Source organism: Limulus polyphemus, unplaced genomic scaffold (assembly GCF_000517525.1).
Source record: "Limulus polyphemus unplaced genomic scaffold, Limulus_polyphemus-2.1.2 Scaffold787, whole genome shotgun sequence".
In the NCBI taxonomy this organism is placed as follows: Eukaryota; Metazoa; Arthropoda; class Merostomata; order Xiphosura; family Limulidae; genus Limulus; species Limulus polyphemus.
The window spans coordinates 226,054-241,675 of NW_013666397.1; the positions used below are offsets into that span (position 1 = coordinate 226,054).

At 32.5% G+C, this 15,622-nt stretch overlaps 1 protein-coding gene across 1 annotated transcript in view; it reads right to left on the bottom strand.

Moving 5' to 3' along the window:
• Positions 1-15,622, bottom strand: part of LOC106460527 (histone-lysine N-methyltransferase NSD2-like) — a 157,644-nt gene that overhangs the window by 76,430 nt on the left and 65,592 nt on the right. Inside the window, 2 exon segments of the mRNA XM_022387273.1 lie at positions 6,047-6,222; positions 13,234-13,662. Of these exon segments, the coding sequence (XP_022242981.1) occupies positions 6,047-6,222; positions 13,234-13,662 (605 nt within the window).

The window sequence follows — 15,622 nt, forward strand, 5'->3', positions numbered from 1 at the left end:
AATTTCAGTACCATGTTATTCCAATCACTTTATTTCACATTCCACAAATCATACAGTCATAAGCAAAGCACATGATGAAACATTGTTTACTGGATTTTACAATATGAATGTGGGTGGTACTTATTATAGTAACTGGCATTTTATGTAGAGTTTGTTTTTAGTATTGGTCAATAGTACTTTTTTGTAAGCCTTAGAAACTTGCTTCTGGAAAAAACTGCATGGGATGTATGTGACTTTTATTATTTTTCTATAGTAGCTTAAGTCATGCTGTATCGTATATCTATTTATATTAATCATTATATTGAACAATTAACTCAAAATAGATATATTTTTTAGGAAAGAAGTTGATCCACGTATGTTAGGGTTAAGAGCTATTGAGTGTCGAGTGCAAGGTCTTTACATGAATTAGGCTTAGCACTTTGAACTGAAAGAGTTTGTGATTATTTTATATCCTTTTGTATTTAAATTTGTAGTTTTAATCTCAATATTTTAGCATAATCTTATATTTAGTTCATAATAATAATAATAATGATTTAGTATTTAGAATGACAAACTTGCGTGATTTGTATGTACTACTACTAGTACCAGTACCACATAAGAATTTTATATTTTTTCTTCTTACTATCCGTGCTTTGTAGCAAGACCCACACTTTTGTTGTTGTTGCTTTAGAATTAAAACAGTCTAAATGATATATATAAAGTTTATTCTGATATTTTGCAAATGGTTTAAAACTCAGTGTACAAGTGACAACAATAAAACCCATATGTTGGTTGTGAAACAGACTAAATACATTCGTCTCAATAATACAGGGGAAGCTATGACATTCTCACAGTTGGGGTCTCAATACACTGAAGAGCTAAGTTTCGAATTCCAACATAAATCTTGCCTATAATGAGAGGAATGTGACCAGGACTAATCTTTTAAGTGCTGTAAAGTAATTTTCTTTGTAATTTATTGTGTCTGTATCATTTGGTAATCTCTTCTAACAGGATATATCAAGTAACTACGGTCAGGCAGTGTTTATTTAAACCACCTGTACTGTAAACTATTACATACATTCGCTAATAGTGGCAATTAGTTTTGTCTGTATAGTGAAACAACATACAAAGACATATGTTGAAATAAACTTGTTTGAAAGTTCAAAGCAATTATATTCAAGTATCGAAAAGCTTTCTTACTATCATATCTACAGTAATTTTCAAATGTGCCTGCATTGGACTGAACAAGAGTGACCACCAACAGGCATGATAGTTTACAGCAAATGTACAAAGTTCACGCTGCTAACCCCACAGTTTAATCGGCACAATAAACAAAAGTACAGCTGCATAAACATAAACTTGAAATAAAAATACATTTATGAAACAAAATTAAAATGTTTTTATGTACATATATAAATATGAAATCCTAGTTAAAAATAAAAATACTTGTTTATTGTTTAGGTTTATTTACAAATATTATTTTCGGGTTTTGTATATTACTTGAAACCATAAGGAGAGTACATGATTATTAAAAAAATTAAAAACAGACAAAATTTGCATTTTACGTATGGTAAAAAGTTTTTAGGGATTTAAAATAATGTACTAGTACATAAAAAGTAATAACTTCACATCTGGAACAAACAAATATCATAATAATTTCTTATAAATACAATTTCCCTATGTAATTTTCCAAGATATTAAAGATCATTATGCAAAAACACTAAATTTATCAAAAGTAACAGGCTTTATGTTTCTTAAACTACATGCATTTATGAAAGTTCTTATGAAGTTTCAAACAATTTCATTCACTAGTTTTATTGTTGGAATGAAATATAGCAAGACTTGCATTGGCTACTCAGAGAGTTAGTAGCTGGTGGTCATCAGGTTAAAGAAGCACTAAATGTGAAGTATGCAAATACTACATAACTATATTGGTCTACAGTGTGTATATTTGTGTGTGTACAAATTTTTAAATTTTTAAAGTTCTAATTTCAAACATACTTAATTCAGGTGAAACAATGTGATATATTCAAATTGAGGTGTTATTTTCTGTAACAGACCTGGTCAATAAACTTATGTATTGTTCCATCGCTGTACCCTACTTTACCTTGTGTATGGAGGACTGCTTTACAATTGTCACATAGACTAGAGATACTTCTGTAATACAGTAGAACCTCAATTAATGGGCACCACACCATAAAGGGCAGACCTTTTCAGTCTCTTTTTATTTATTTTTTACTATTTATAACCAAAACAAATCTTGCAATAACAGGCACCTCGATATTCTGGATTAAGGGTTGTGTCTTTAGTATCGTTCTCTATACAAGCACTTGATAAAGCAGGCAGTTATCTTTGTATGCCTGTACAGTATACCACTAAATTCCAAACATCTCAGAAAGATTAAAATATTCAAACACTTGCGACGTCTACTGGATCGGCTCTGAACCACATACCATAATAAATGTTTTCTAAGATTCAAAGTGCAATCTTATTACTCTGGAGAATTCTCATTGTAAACACTGTAGGATACATAAGGTGGTAAATTTCACATGGTGTTCTTGGAGCAGGGGTCAAGTCGACTTATTTCAGTGCATGTGCTTTGTTGCACTTGAGAGTGTTGTATTACAGTGTCATGTAAACAGTCTAATGACACAAGCAATGATTTGTTGCTTTATTTTCAGCAGATTTCTACCTCAGTCGCTGACAGTAAAACAAACACAGAAAATAAATGTGAAATGTTTAGCAGTTCAAACTCTGAAGAGAAGTACTTTGAAACTTTGTGACCAATAATAAAGAAAAAAGGGCACAGCTAATCCACTCCTGAGGCCTCCTGTTGACAACACTCCATGTCATGGTAATGTGCAACTCATGAACACCTATATCCTGCATACAACAAACAAAATGGTGGGCCTTAAAATTCAGAAATTTAGTCCTGTCAATATTGAATCCATCTTTGCATCTTGCTATAGAAGGCATTTGGAAGCAGGTGGAAGGGTGCCCTTAATGTTGAGGTTCGACTATATAGTTTACTGAGAGATCAGATACAGAGAAAAAGCTTGTTTGTCTGTTGTTGTTGTTAAGCAAAAAACTACAAAATGAGCTATCTGTATTGTACCCACAATGACTATCAAAACCAGAGTTTTATTGTAAAAAGTGCTGAGACTTACTGCTGAGTCACCAGAGAAAAGGTGCTTTGAAAATGCACTTTTGGCAGTACTAGATCAATACTTTTTATCTCTGAGAAGAAGGAACTCATGTCTAACAGAACATGTACTCACTAATGAAGTTTTGTCTTTATGTTATTTGATCTTCTGTCATCCTAATGGCTGAGCATGTGCACACCTTGGCACTTCATGAAAGTTTATGCTTTTTATATTTTTCATTTAAATACAACTTATTTCCTTAACCTTTGAGTTTATTATTTTATCCTATTTCATAAAATCGGAAAAGCTTAAAATTAATCATCCTTCTGTTCTTCTCAAACAATAAAGCATTTAATTTTTATTTCAAACTTCAGCACTGTGTCTTATGTATTTCTTTTTTACCACTAGATCATCACAACATTCATCTTAACAATAGTTCCTCGAATCTCTACTGTTAACTTTCAAAACAGTATATAAACAAATCAATGCATTCTAATTATTATAAGTTTTTGTTTTATAATATTGATTACTCCTAGTTATACTGGTGTATAGAAGTACCTACGTTATATATTTGCTGAATTAGTTTTACTTCTGATCTGTTTAAGTAGCTTTCTTTGTTCAGAAGTTATTGATAATCAGAAGAATAGTTTCACATAATGTATTAACTGTAAATAACAATTATTAAAAACATATTATAAGTCTCAGTGGGAAATAATACAAGCAAATTCCAAACTGGTAAGTGAATCCAAAACTTCAAAGACCTCTGTACAAATGATAGTTTTATTTGAAAAAAATATAAGTACACTTCAGAAAAAAACATTTACAACCACATGGCAAAGATTCAATATATATTTGAATGCATTTTGGTGACAAGGTAGCCAGGAAAATTATATATTCAAAAGATACTGGTTGTCAACTAATGTAATAGCAAAAGCAATGCAGTAAGTTTTTTTCTGAGAAAGAGATTTTGAAATGTTTTTGATTGTATTAAAAATTATGGAAGTTTTATCAGTTTAGAAGCAATGTTACAGTGAACTGCAAAAAAAAATACATTATAAGTTGTATTTTTAATGTTGTAATTTGTTAGCTAGATAGAGCTTTGGGTCATAATGATGATGATAATACAGGCCTAGAAAGTTCTAAGGATTTGACATCAAGTTTTCTAGTAAATTCAAGGTAGTGTATATAAATGTAATACAAGGTTCAATGAAGCATAATAAAAGACTATAGATAACAAAATAGAGAGTTGTTTCTAGCCAATAGAGTTAATTAGACAGTATGTCGTTAGTGAAATATTTGGATCTGTGTCAGCTATCACTTGTATTAAGTCATTTTGTACAAGTAACTTTATTTTTGTTATGTCAGTGTAATACAGTAAATGTGGCCTACAACTTGCTACAGAAATGATATGAGGAAATAAAATAATTTGCTACTATTATGTAGACTGGACATCAAATTATTTTTCACCACATACTTCAAAAGAATCTGCCAATGAGATAAAAGTGTCACAAAAATTTAACTTCCAACGACTTATTCTAACCATATTATTAGAAGTTCTATTTTCCCTTCAAAAGTGATACCACAGATTACAGCCTATTCCACAGTCAAGCAATCACTATTTCTCTGCAAAACAGTTTCAAGTTAACAAGCAAGAATGAACAAAATGTTAGATACAGCAGCTATAACAAAAGTTTCAGATGCAATAATGATTTGTAAAACATGAGTAGAAATGACAAAATAATTGTTAGATATACGGTATTTAAGTATAGCACAAGGGTTAAATTATGTTATTTTTAGAAGCAATAGCTCATCACAGGTTTGTTTAAGTAAATGTTTACGAATCATATGTAGTGTAATTTGATTGTTGTTTATTGTTGTGTCATGTTACTAGAATCTTCTTAATTTTTCTCATTGTTTTAATTGAGTATTATTTTATCATAATATTTTGTTGTGTGTGGAATATACTAGGCCTTGGCCAGACTTAAATATGCATCCAAAATGTAGTTAGTTAGTCAGATAGATGGATAGATCTATACTGCATGATTATGGGTTTAGCAATAAAGAGCATATATTGGCAATTTATAAAGTGAAATTATCACAGATTGTACTGTAATAACAGAGTAGAGTGGAAGTATTTGTCTTGTCAATTGTGTTCTAAAGTAATTGAACCAGATTGTGTGGACTTTGATGAAAAAGTCACAATTATATTTAAAACTCTGGATACAATTGTGATAACAAACAGTGTAACAAACATTTTAATATACATTAATATATTATTTTAAAACAAGTGGAAAGTGTGTTGTTTGTTTATTGTTGAAATTTATCACCAACAAGTCACAGACACCTACTGTTCAGAATCTGGCCCATACATAAAAACTGACAATGACTAATAACTAAAAAGCTAATAAATTTGTAATGCTATTTTGTATGGATCAAGAACTGGTAGTGTTATTTAACATACCACTTATTGACAAACACACTAGTGAAATGAAAAATTAGTCATATTTACTCCTTGACTGAGAAGAAATTCCTCAGAAATTTTGTGAAAAACTTCTGGATTATGTAGCAAAACAAGTGAAACATCAAAAAAATGTTTTTAATATAGGTTGAAATAACATCAATGACTGAATTAGAATTATTGTTAATAACTGAAGTATTACAGAATGTGACAACAAGAAGAAATATTGTAAACCTAGATGACCTACGAAACAAAAAAGCTGCAGAATTATAAAATGTAAAGATGTTTGTAGTATTTTGTTTTGAATAGTTCTTAAACTATTTTAACTTTTAACCACCATTTAAATTTTAGAAAGGATTATTATGCTAATTACTAGGAAACAAGCAGTAGAGAAAAACTGAATTCCAAAAGTTTAAATTTTCTTAAAGAATAATCACTGTTAAACAAGTAAGAAAATCAATCTCACCTTTCTTTCAACTGGATCTTTAATTGTGATATCTTTCCCTAGTATTTTCTCTTCACAAGTTCTGGACTTTTCTGTATCCTTTACTTTATCACACATATACCTTGATTTTTTACAGCTTTTATTTTTATCATTCTTCATTTTAGAAAGACTTGAATTTGGTTTGAGGTTCTTCATACCTAACAGAAGAATGTAATAAAAGTTTTATACATAATTTATTAATACTGTAAACAAGATACTGGTTGTTTGTTCCTAACTCCAACATGTATTTAGCCAAAAACCTTCTGGATGAATCAATTTGGTTAAATTTTCATCAATTAAGAAACTTTCAACTATACATATATTACTATATCTGGAATTAGTATTTTGTACTGTAACAGCATTTTATCCACACAAGAACTAAATAGCCAATTCAAAGACCCCTAGGATTCAAGAATAACAATTTTGAACTATTCACCAGAGGGAAAGCATGATACAGCAAGCATCCCTGGCATCACAAGGGCATTGTACAGTTTTTATATCAAATAATAGGACAGAGTAAATTTTATAGCATACCCACAGCTAAAAATGCAGTGTGTGTGTGTGTGTGTGTGTGTGTGCATTCAGTGGTATAAAGTCTTGAACCTAGCATCCTTAAAGCATGGCCTGACATACTAAATACTAAGCTACACCTGATCCTACTAAATCTGTTTCAAAAGAAATTTTAGAAATAACATATACATTTTATAAAATGTTGGATTTATAGTAAGATATCACCAGAAATTAATACTTATGTAACATAAAAAAACTTTGTCAACCAAGGCTGTTTTTAAAACTACATCTAGTTTGAAACCAAAAACAAAATTGACTTTATATTTGTTTTAACTCTTTCCCACGGACCGACCTCATAACCATTTTGTGCTTGTTATAGTTTTCATGCTATAACTTTAGATTAATAAGCATATCTTCAAAAAATTTTGCAGATTATCAGTAAACATTACAAGGCTTTTGCACACAAAATATCAGTTATTTTTATTAAGTTTTAAGTTTTTTTAAGTAATGTTCTTCTCATGCCTTTTTTCTTTTCGAATATTGCCTATCAAACATGCAAAGTAATTTTGATTTCAAGTTTAACAATACTTTTATGCATCAGAACATTTTCAAATTTCACATGCAAAATCTTTATTACCTCCAGATAACTATAAAACGTTTTTTAAGAAAAAACTTTATATTTTATCTCTTATTTTCACTATCAAATCTCTGTGGGGGTTCGGTCAAGTTGACTGGCCTCGTAACTTTGTTTGTTTGAATTTCGTGCAAAGCTACATGAGGGCTATCTGTGCTAGCCATCCCTAATTTAGCAGTGTAAGACTAGAGGGAAGGCAGCTAGTCAGCAAAACCCACCGCCAGCTCTTGGGCTACTCTTTTACCAACAAATAGTGAGATTAACCATCACATTATAATACCCCATGGCTGAAAGGGCGAACATGTTTAGTGGGATGGGGATTCGAATTCGCAATCCTCAGAATGCAAGTCAAGAGGCCTAACCACCTCGTAACTACCATAAACAATTAGGATATAAATATAAATTATGCTTTTTTCACTCTAGAATGACTATAAATTATAATATGAAAACACAAATGTTTAGTCTTATGTAGCTTAAGTTAACATTTTCCTAAATTTAAAATGTATTTCCAATAATACTTACCTACGCTGACACTTATAACTATTACTCGACTGCCAGGGTTTCAGCATTGCTCATCTATGCATTGGTCTGATTTTTTCTCACTTGCTCCAGTCTTTTATGCCCCACACAATTGCCCTTGACGATAACTGTCTTGTTATACTCTTTACCTTCGTCAATGCGCCCTCTATCCTGGTACTGTATATAAGCACCTCATTCAGATAATTTTATCACTTTTTCAAGACTAATACCATTCCTGTCTCTAACACCAACTCTTAGTGAGGAGGAAGGGCAGGAGAGTGTTAGCAGTGGTAAGTATTATTGGAAATACATTTTCAATTTATGAAAATGTTAATGTCCAAAACATACTTATCCCCAATGCCACTTATAGCTAGAATCTCACACTGAGAAGGTGTAGGGGCCAGTGAGGCATTTTCTATACAGAAAGCATCTGCATAGATCATGGGTGTATAAGATAAAAGTGGTACTTGAGTGGGGGAACTGCACTACATCCAGAACAGATACGCTTTTCATCCTGAACTTAGTTCCTGTATCAAGGGTAGAATTGTACATGAGTAATCATCACTATAGGCCAGCCCCAGCCAGACAGCCCAGGTTCCACTACTCGGTATTTGAATTAAGAAGTCTTGGGTCCCTATATCCCACATTGGAGGCTAAGGAAATTGGTATGCAATGTTATATATATACTTTCGACTGGATCCCAAGTTGTAGCCATGGAGTCATGCATTCCGAACCACCCAAATCACAACGAGAAAGTAAGCAACACCTAAGCAGAGAAACCATCTCCCCCACCTGAAGAAGTCCAAAAGGCAACACCCCAGGCTTGGAATGATAGGATTGAGTATGCCTTACTCAACCAAAGGAACAGAACTCCTCCAGTCTGGAATTACGAACATTCATCCTCACTTTCCAACCAAGTGAGAAAGGAGCATTCCACTTGCCCTCAGAATTATGGGGAGGATATGGAACTACTGTGCTTAATCAAGGACCCAGGATGGGACAACTCCACATTTGGAATTACGAGGAAATAGTGGACCTATTTCCACGAATAATATACTGAATCGATACTGATCAAAAAGAAGGACCATGCACACCCAAACCAGATAGCTGAGCATCAAATTTGAACCAGTATTACAAGTAGGCTCCCGCATAGACTGGTTCCACTACTACTGTCATCTGGAAGAAACATCTATAGACCCAGGTAGTAGGGCCCCCAACTTTGCCCTCTTCTCCAAGAGTGGAGGAAGTCACTCGAACACTGGATGAAAGACCTCTGTCCACCACTCCAGTGACTGGAAACGAGGTGTGGTAAGGATTCCCTAGCTACACTGGTAGAATCTGGGGAAGTAATGTGTATTGGGAAGTCCTGAAAAACAGTGCTCTGGAAACAAGTGCAAGTTTCCTAAATTTTTGAAAACAAACTGACCCCAATTTATTCAATCTAATGATCAGCAAGGACGGCAGCTTTACTCATTATTGTCCATGAGTGGCAGTCCAGCATAATATGGTAATACCATCTGGTGAGCTCCTAGATGGTTTTATGGAAAACCTCAATTCTACAGAGCCTGTTGCAACTGGTAATAATTATAGTGAAAATTGATTGCTAGTGCAGAATTGGATTGATAAAAGCACACCTGTTTGGACAAACTCGCCATACAGTAGGATCCAGTGAAAAAATAAAAGAGGTAAGGGACCTTGGAAAATAAAGAGACAAGAGGAGGGGAAAAAGAAACTCACCCCTCCTTATAATCTAGCAGATGTGGTCAAAATGGCCACAGGGTGGTAGGTGAAAACCCTCAGAAGAAGAAACTGTCAGATCATGTAAATAATGTGAGAGAAAAGTATTGGGAGAAGTCCACATACCTGCCCGCATGATGTCCTCCAGTGAGCAATTGAAACAGACAGCTAAAGACAAAGAAATGTGACAAACCTGATGAGATGTGACTCACAGAAGTTTTCTTGCCTATAAAGAAAGTCCAGAATAAGCAATATGGATCAGTTTGTGAAGCCACCTCATCAAGGTAATCGGGAATAAATCCCATTGTGAACCTAGGAGGATCTAAGAATTGGTTGTGATGAGAAAAACTGATGATCGGACGCCAACCTCACATCTTCATGAGCACAACAAATAAATGGGAATAAAATCCCGGAAGAACGAGATCAACTTTCTCTACTGCCCCCTTAACCAACAACTCTCCAATAGCCTTGGAACAAAGTTCTATGCTCTGTGGATCTGTTGGGGGTGGAAATACCACAGGTTGGGAGGATGATGGAGAAGCAAACTGAATGACCAACCCCAATGCCAGAACCTGAAGTACCCATGGATCTGTGGTGAAGGAATTCCAGATGTCCAGAAAATGTTGTAATCTCACTCCCACAGACCCCACCAGCATAGGGTAGTCACTGATGTCCTTGATGACAGTCTGCCCGAGTGGAGAAGCCTCTAAGATAAGGACGAAATCTATTCTGGGTACCAATAGATCAAGGTGCTGAAGCCGGGTGTCAGGACACACGACGAGCAGTCACGCCATGACTTCCAGCAGGTGCAAAGTTAGTCTAGAAGCCAATAACAACAAGCTCACACAACTCATGGAGGGCAGAAGCAGGTAGACAAACTTCTTCCAACAAGGCATCTCTACCCAATAAGTCCTGACAACATACAAGCCAGGAAACTAAAGAAAGAGCAGAAGCTGACAATCTTACCAAGGTAGAAGTCAGCAATGGACCCAATTCATCATCAAATTGATGTAAGGAATGCTGAGAGGCTTCCAGCAAAATTTGGAGAGAAGCTAAATATCTCAGAACAATAGTGAGGGCCAGAAAAATCTGAAAAATTGTGATCTGTTGAAAGTGTTCACAGGGTCCATGCTGTTCTGACAAGCGTGGGAGACAAGGCATAGCTATCCTATCATGTAACTGAGAGGTAAATCTCCCAGAATGAACAGCAATATTAGGTGAAGAAGTAGTCACCCTCAGACTTTTCAGTTAACAAGGAAGGAGTAGATTCAAAAGCAACCGGGGAAAGCCCCAAAACCTCACAAACTCAACTGACTAACTGAATAAATGAAATAGGAGGTGGCTGATCCAAATTGGCCTCGAGAGAAGCCAATCTAGTAAACAAAGGCACTGGGGGAAAAAAAATGTCCTAGATCATTGGCAAAAACAACCTCAGAACCCCCAGGAGAGACACTCCCGAACTGAATATATGGCTCCATCTTGCAATGAATGAGATCACAGGTAGCCCCAACTTAGAGAGCATCCCCCTGACCATTGAGAAGCACTAGATAGCAGAGGTGGAATAGGAGAGGGCTGACTAGTCTCTGTGCTGGAAACAGTAACCTGAGAATTCATGTCTAAAACAGCATGTCAGATAAACAAAAGTTGTTTGTTTTTATAGAATTACTAATTATACTTTGTACAGAAATCAACTAGGTGAAGCAAAAATCACAACCAAGAACATTAACTATTGCAGCACTTCTTTAGAGAAACCCGTGTCTAAACGCTTTGTCAAGAAAAAGTGATAAAATTATCTGAATAAGGTGCTTATATACAGTACCAGGATAGAGGGTGCATTCATGTAGGTAGAGGGTATCACGAGACAAATATTGCCAAGGGCTAATTGAGTTGGGTATAAAAGACAGGAGTGAGAAAAAAATCAGACCAATGCTTAGATGGGTAAAGGTGAAAACCTAGCGGTCGAGTAATAGCTATAAGTGACAGCGGAGGTAAGTATGTTTTGGAAATCTCATAACATTATACATATATATATATATATATACATATAAGTTAATAATTCTATTATATTGATTTTTAAGCCATGCCTCACTAACATTACAGAAGTTGCAATGATGGGGCACACGTGCATTCATGTTTCTGTATCCAAGAAAAACTGGCCTTTACAAAGTGACTTGTCTTGGCTGTGTTTTTGTGGACTAGCATTTTGTAAAATACAGTCACATTTCAGTTATAATACATTATACATGTATATACATTATTCTATTTAGAAATAAGTTCTTAAAATTATTTTTCTTAAAATACAGAACTATAAATAAAGAAGTATAGCAAACAATTATCTCTTCTAGTTATGAACTTTGTACTTGTTTGCTGCTTGCCTTATCAAATTTCACACATGGAGGATATGAAATGAAATAATTTTTTTTAGGTTTTATATATACATTTTGAAATAAACTAATAGTCTTAAATTACTATATCAAAACCATAGAATTCCACTATAATTTATGAAGCTTAGTAACTAAGCTGTATTTGGATCTAAAAAAATATAAAATTATGAGCTCACTAAAGTCTTACCTTACCACTTGGAATTTGGCATGAAAAGAAATAGCTTGATGCTCGAATACTTCAAAGAGGCTGAGAAAGCACTAGGGGGATATTCTAAGCTTTCAACTGATTATTCACAAATCATAGACAGAAGTAGGTGTAGTACGTAAACAAGTGTTTCCAAAAATGGAAAGAGGTGGGCAGGGCCACTGTGTTTGATTCAGTAAATGTAGCAATATCTCAGTAAATAGAAAAGATAGGAGGTTATTATTTTATATCCTAGCTTGTCAATATCAGCAATTTGAGTTCCTAATTCATAAGAAACTATTGACTTTGTACTTGGACATCACAAACATCTAGTTTTATCCAATGATGCATTCAACATACCACGTGACACACAAAAACCGATATTTAGGTGTTTTTTAATATTTAATTTTAAATAATTAAATTAACTAATGTTTTATACTAAAATTTGAATTATAATCTACAATTTGATACCAAACGTATTGACATAAATTCATAAAATAGTAGTTCAATAAAATTTTGAATGCAAGTCAACAAATGACGATAGTGTTAATACAGTTCCTGCAATTTAGGTCATAACCAACTATATATAAAAATGAATGAATGTTTATAACTATAAACCCCACAGAAAAAAACTTGTCCAAATATATTTAAGGAACTTGTTAAAGTCTATACTGGAATAACTTTTTTGATATTTTAATTCCTTTGTAAAAGAATGTACTAATCATAAGCATGTACAAATATTCATAACAATGCTGCTTGTTACGTCTTGTCTTACTTGCACCCAACTTTCAGTTTAATTTACCATAACACAAGAAACCCAATAGCCTAATTTTACCATTTCCATAACTTCTGTGTTTGATTATAACATCAATTTTTCAAGTGCCTTTTAAGGTACAAGTGGGTGTGAAAATAAACTAGATCAACTTGCAAGTTTCAGAATATTTTTTTCTGTTTTCCTACGAAACAAACTATATGTTTGTGACCATCTAATAAACTTACAAATATATATATATATATAATGTACCTAAAATATTGTTTCTTAGCTTCATAATGCTTCATGATAATTGGAATTTTAAGTTAAAATTTGTATATTCAAATGTGGCATTTAGCAAATTATTAGTAAAGCCATAATTTGAAACAACTCAAAAGGCCAACATTGATATAACTTTGATACATGTGTAAAAAAAATTCAAACATATACCTTTGATTTTTGCTTTCTCCTGAGCAGAAATATGTACATTTTCAAGCTTTCCCAAAGTATATTGAGCTTTCTGGAAATCGATCATTTTGACCCATTCTTGATACAACAAGTCTTCAAGGGCTACATCAGTAAAATCTGGATGCTGCAGTCTCTTTTCATCTAAATTTCTCTTACAAAACACAGAAAAACTATTATTTTTTTCAGCTTTCCAAGAACTATGTTTTTCTTGTAACTTTTTTTCTGGATTTTTATTCTTGAAGTTTATACTCCCTTTCATTTTATGAGAGCATATTTTTTTAGTATTTGTGGCAAGTTCTTCTTTTAGTATTTTGCATTCAGACATTTGAGGCTTCTTGACAGAGGACTTCTTGTGATGCAATGTCAGCTTCTTATTTTTGTTCACATCACTATTATCTAATTTCTGTGAATCTGTAAAAAAACAGACTTGTTTCATTAACAACCCACTATTTAAAATTTAAATATGATGATTTTCCCTGAACATTTAATAATTGTATGTAAAAAAAATATAATAACAGTTTGAATTCAGTTAGACAAGTATAAAGTATTGGCAATGTTGACTGAAAGTTAATTAATGGATTTTATAAAATTGAAAATAATTTTTAAACTACATAAATCATTTGGATTCTGAATGTTTTTCAATCTTATATATTATATAATGGAATAACTATTTTATTTTTACACACAGTACGAGTAAAAACTGCATCTAAAACAATGCAACTATTATATAACAAAAGATGCAAGATACAATAATGTAATAAAAACATTATGTGTTACAAGTTAAACCAAGCTAGTTCAATTTCTTTAAAACTAAAATTTGATTTCATCAATATTGTCACTATCTTCAGATATCAAAAAATTTCACATTCAATAATTAGCTTAAATACTGTCAATGTTTGACAAAAAGGAGAAACTGAAGCCAAACAATTTCCTAAAGTGGCAAATAAAATTTGGAAATATAATCCATCTGTTACTTAGTATATGGGTTAAACTTTCTCAGCACAAGGACTCCCAAATCATTCTGCATCCTGACTGAGGTCCCCCATCAATTAATCTATAAATACTCAGTACCTTAACAGTATTGTATTTTATTTATTCACTATGGTCTCCCCAGGAAGTATGCAACCCCCATTTTTGGAACCCATGACTTAGTTCACAAAAAATATGAGCAGGATATTAACGGATAAGAAAAATCTATCAAGTATGGAGTTTTTATTACTGAAAATACAAATGGAAGTTAGTTATAAAATGAAGCTTGTTATTTAGTTAATTTTATAAGACACCAACAGTCTTAGTGAAATGAAGCTATGTGCTTCTTCCCTTTAAACATTAAGTAATTTTTATTCACTTGTAACCAAATACAAATGAAAAATCAGTAGCTATAACCAGTCAAATATACAAAAAAAGATATATATATATAAAAGCAAACAATTGCTTATACAATATGAATCCTACACAAAATCAATATTACAGAAATATATAAATTAATTAATGGCTTTCAGCTATCAATAATACCATATAGTTTTGTGTAAAATAATTTTTAGTTTGATTTTCATATCCATCTTTAAACAACTTGATAAATGTATTACAGGTGGTAAAAACTGAAGCAAAACATAAACTGTAGCAATAAAAAAAATAGCCAATACAAGCATAACAAAATAAAGATAAGCAATTTATGGTATGTGTTATAGGTAATTTAGTGCTGGAAGTGTCCGACAGAAAATTATCACAGTTTTACTGGGTACTGCCAGCCATTGTTTCACTACTATAATTTTATTTTGTAATAATGGTATTGAGTAGATGTTTAAATTGTTATTAAATCTTATAGTAGTTTCCTATTATTTCTATTTCTACAGCTAGATTAAGAAATATTGTAGGAAATTATTTTTATCTTTGACATTCTTATAAAGACAACATCAATCACAATTGAAATTTTGTACTCAACTCCAAAATCTTCTGTTAAATTACTACAGGTAATGGTTAAATTGTAGTACAACAGCAAAAATGTTAAAATTTTATTATAACCAAAAACATAATATCTTTAAAACAGGTACAAAATACTTACTAAGCTGACTCTCTCAACACAAACTCAGTCAATTTGACCAACCACGTGACCTCTTTGTACTCGTTTAAAGTTTTTATAGATTTAATACTTCTAACTTTCAATATAGTGTGTATATATTCACAAAATTTCGCAGGCTTTCACATACAAAAAATAATATATTTTAATGAAGTATATTTAATAAAATAGAATAATGATCTGTCCATTAATATATTGAGTATTTGTTTTGAATAGTCTGTGTAAAAAGTAATTTTTATGTTAAAATTAAAAATACTGTTACGTCTCCGTTCGTTCGTTAATTAATTTTCC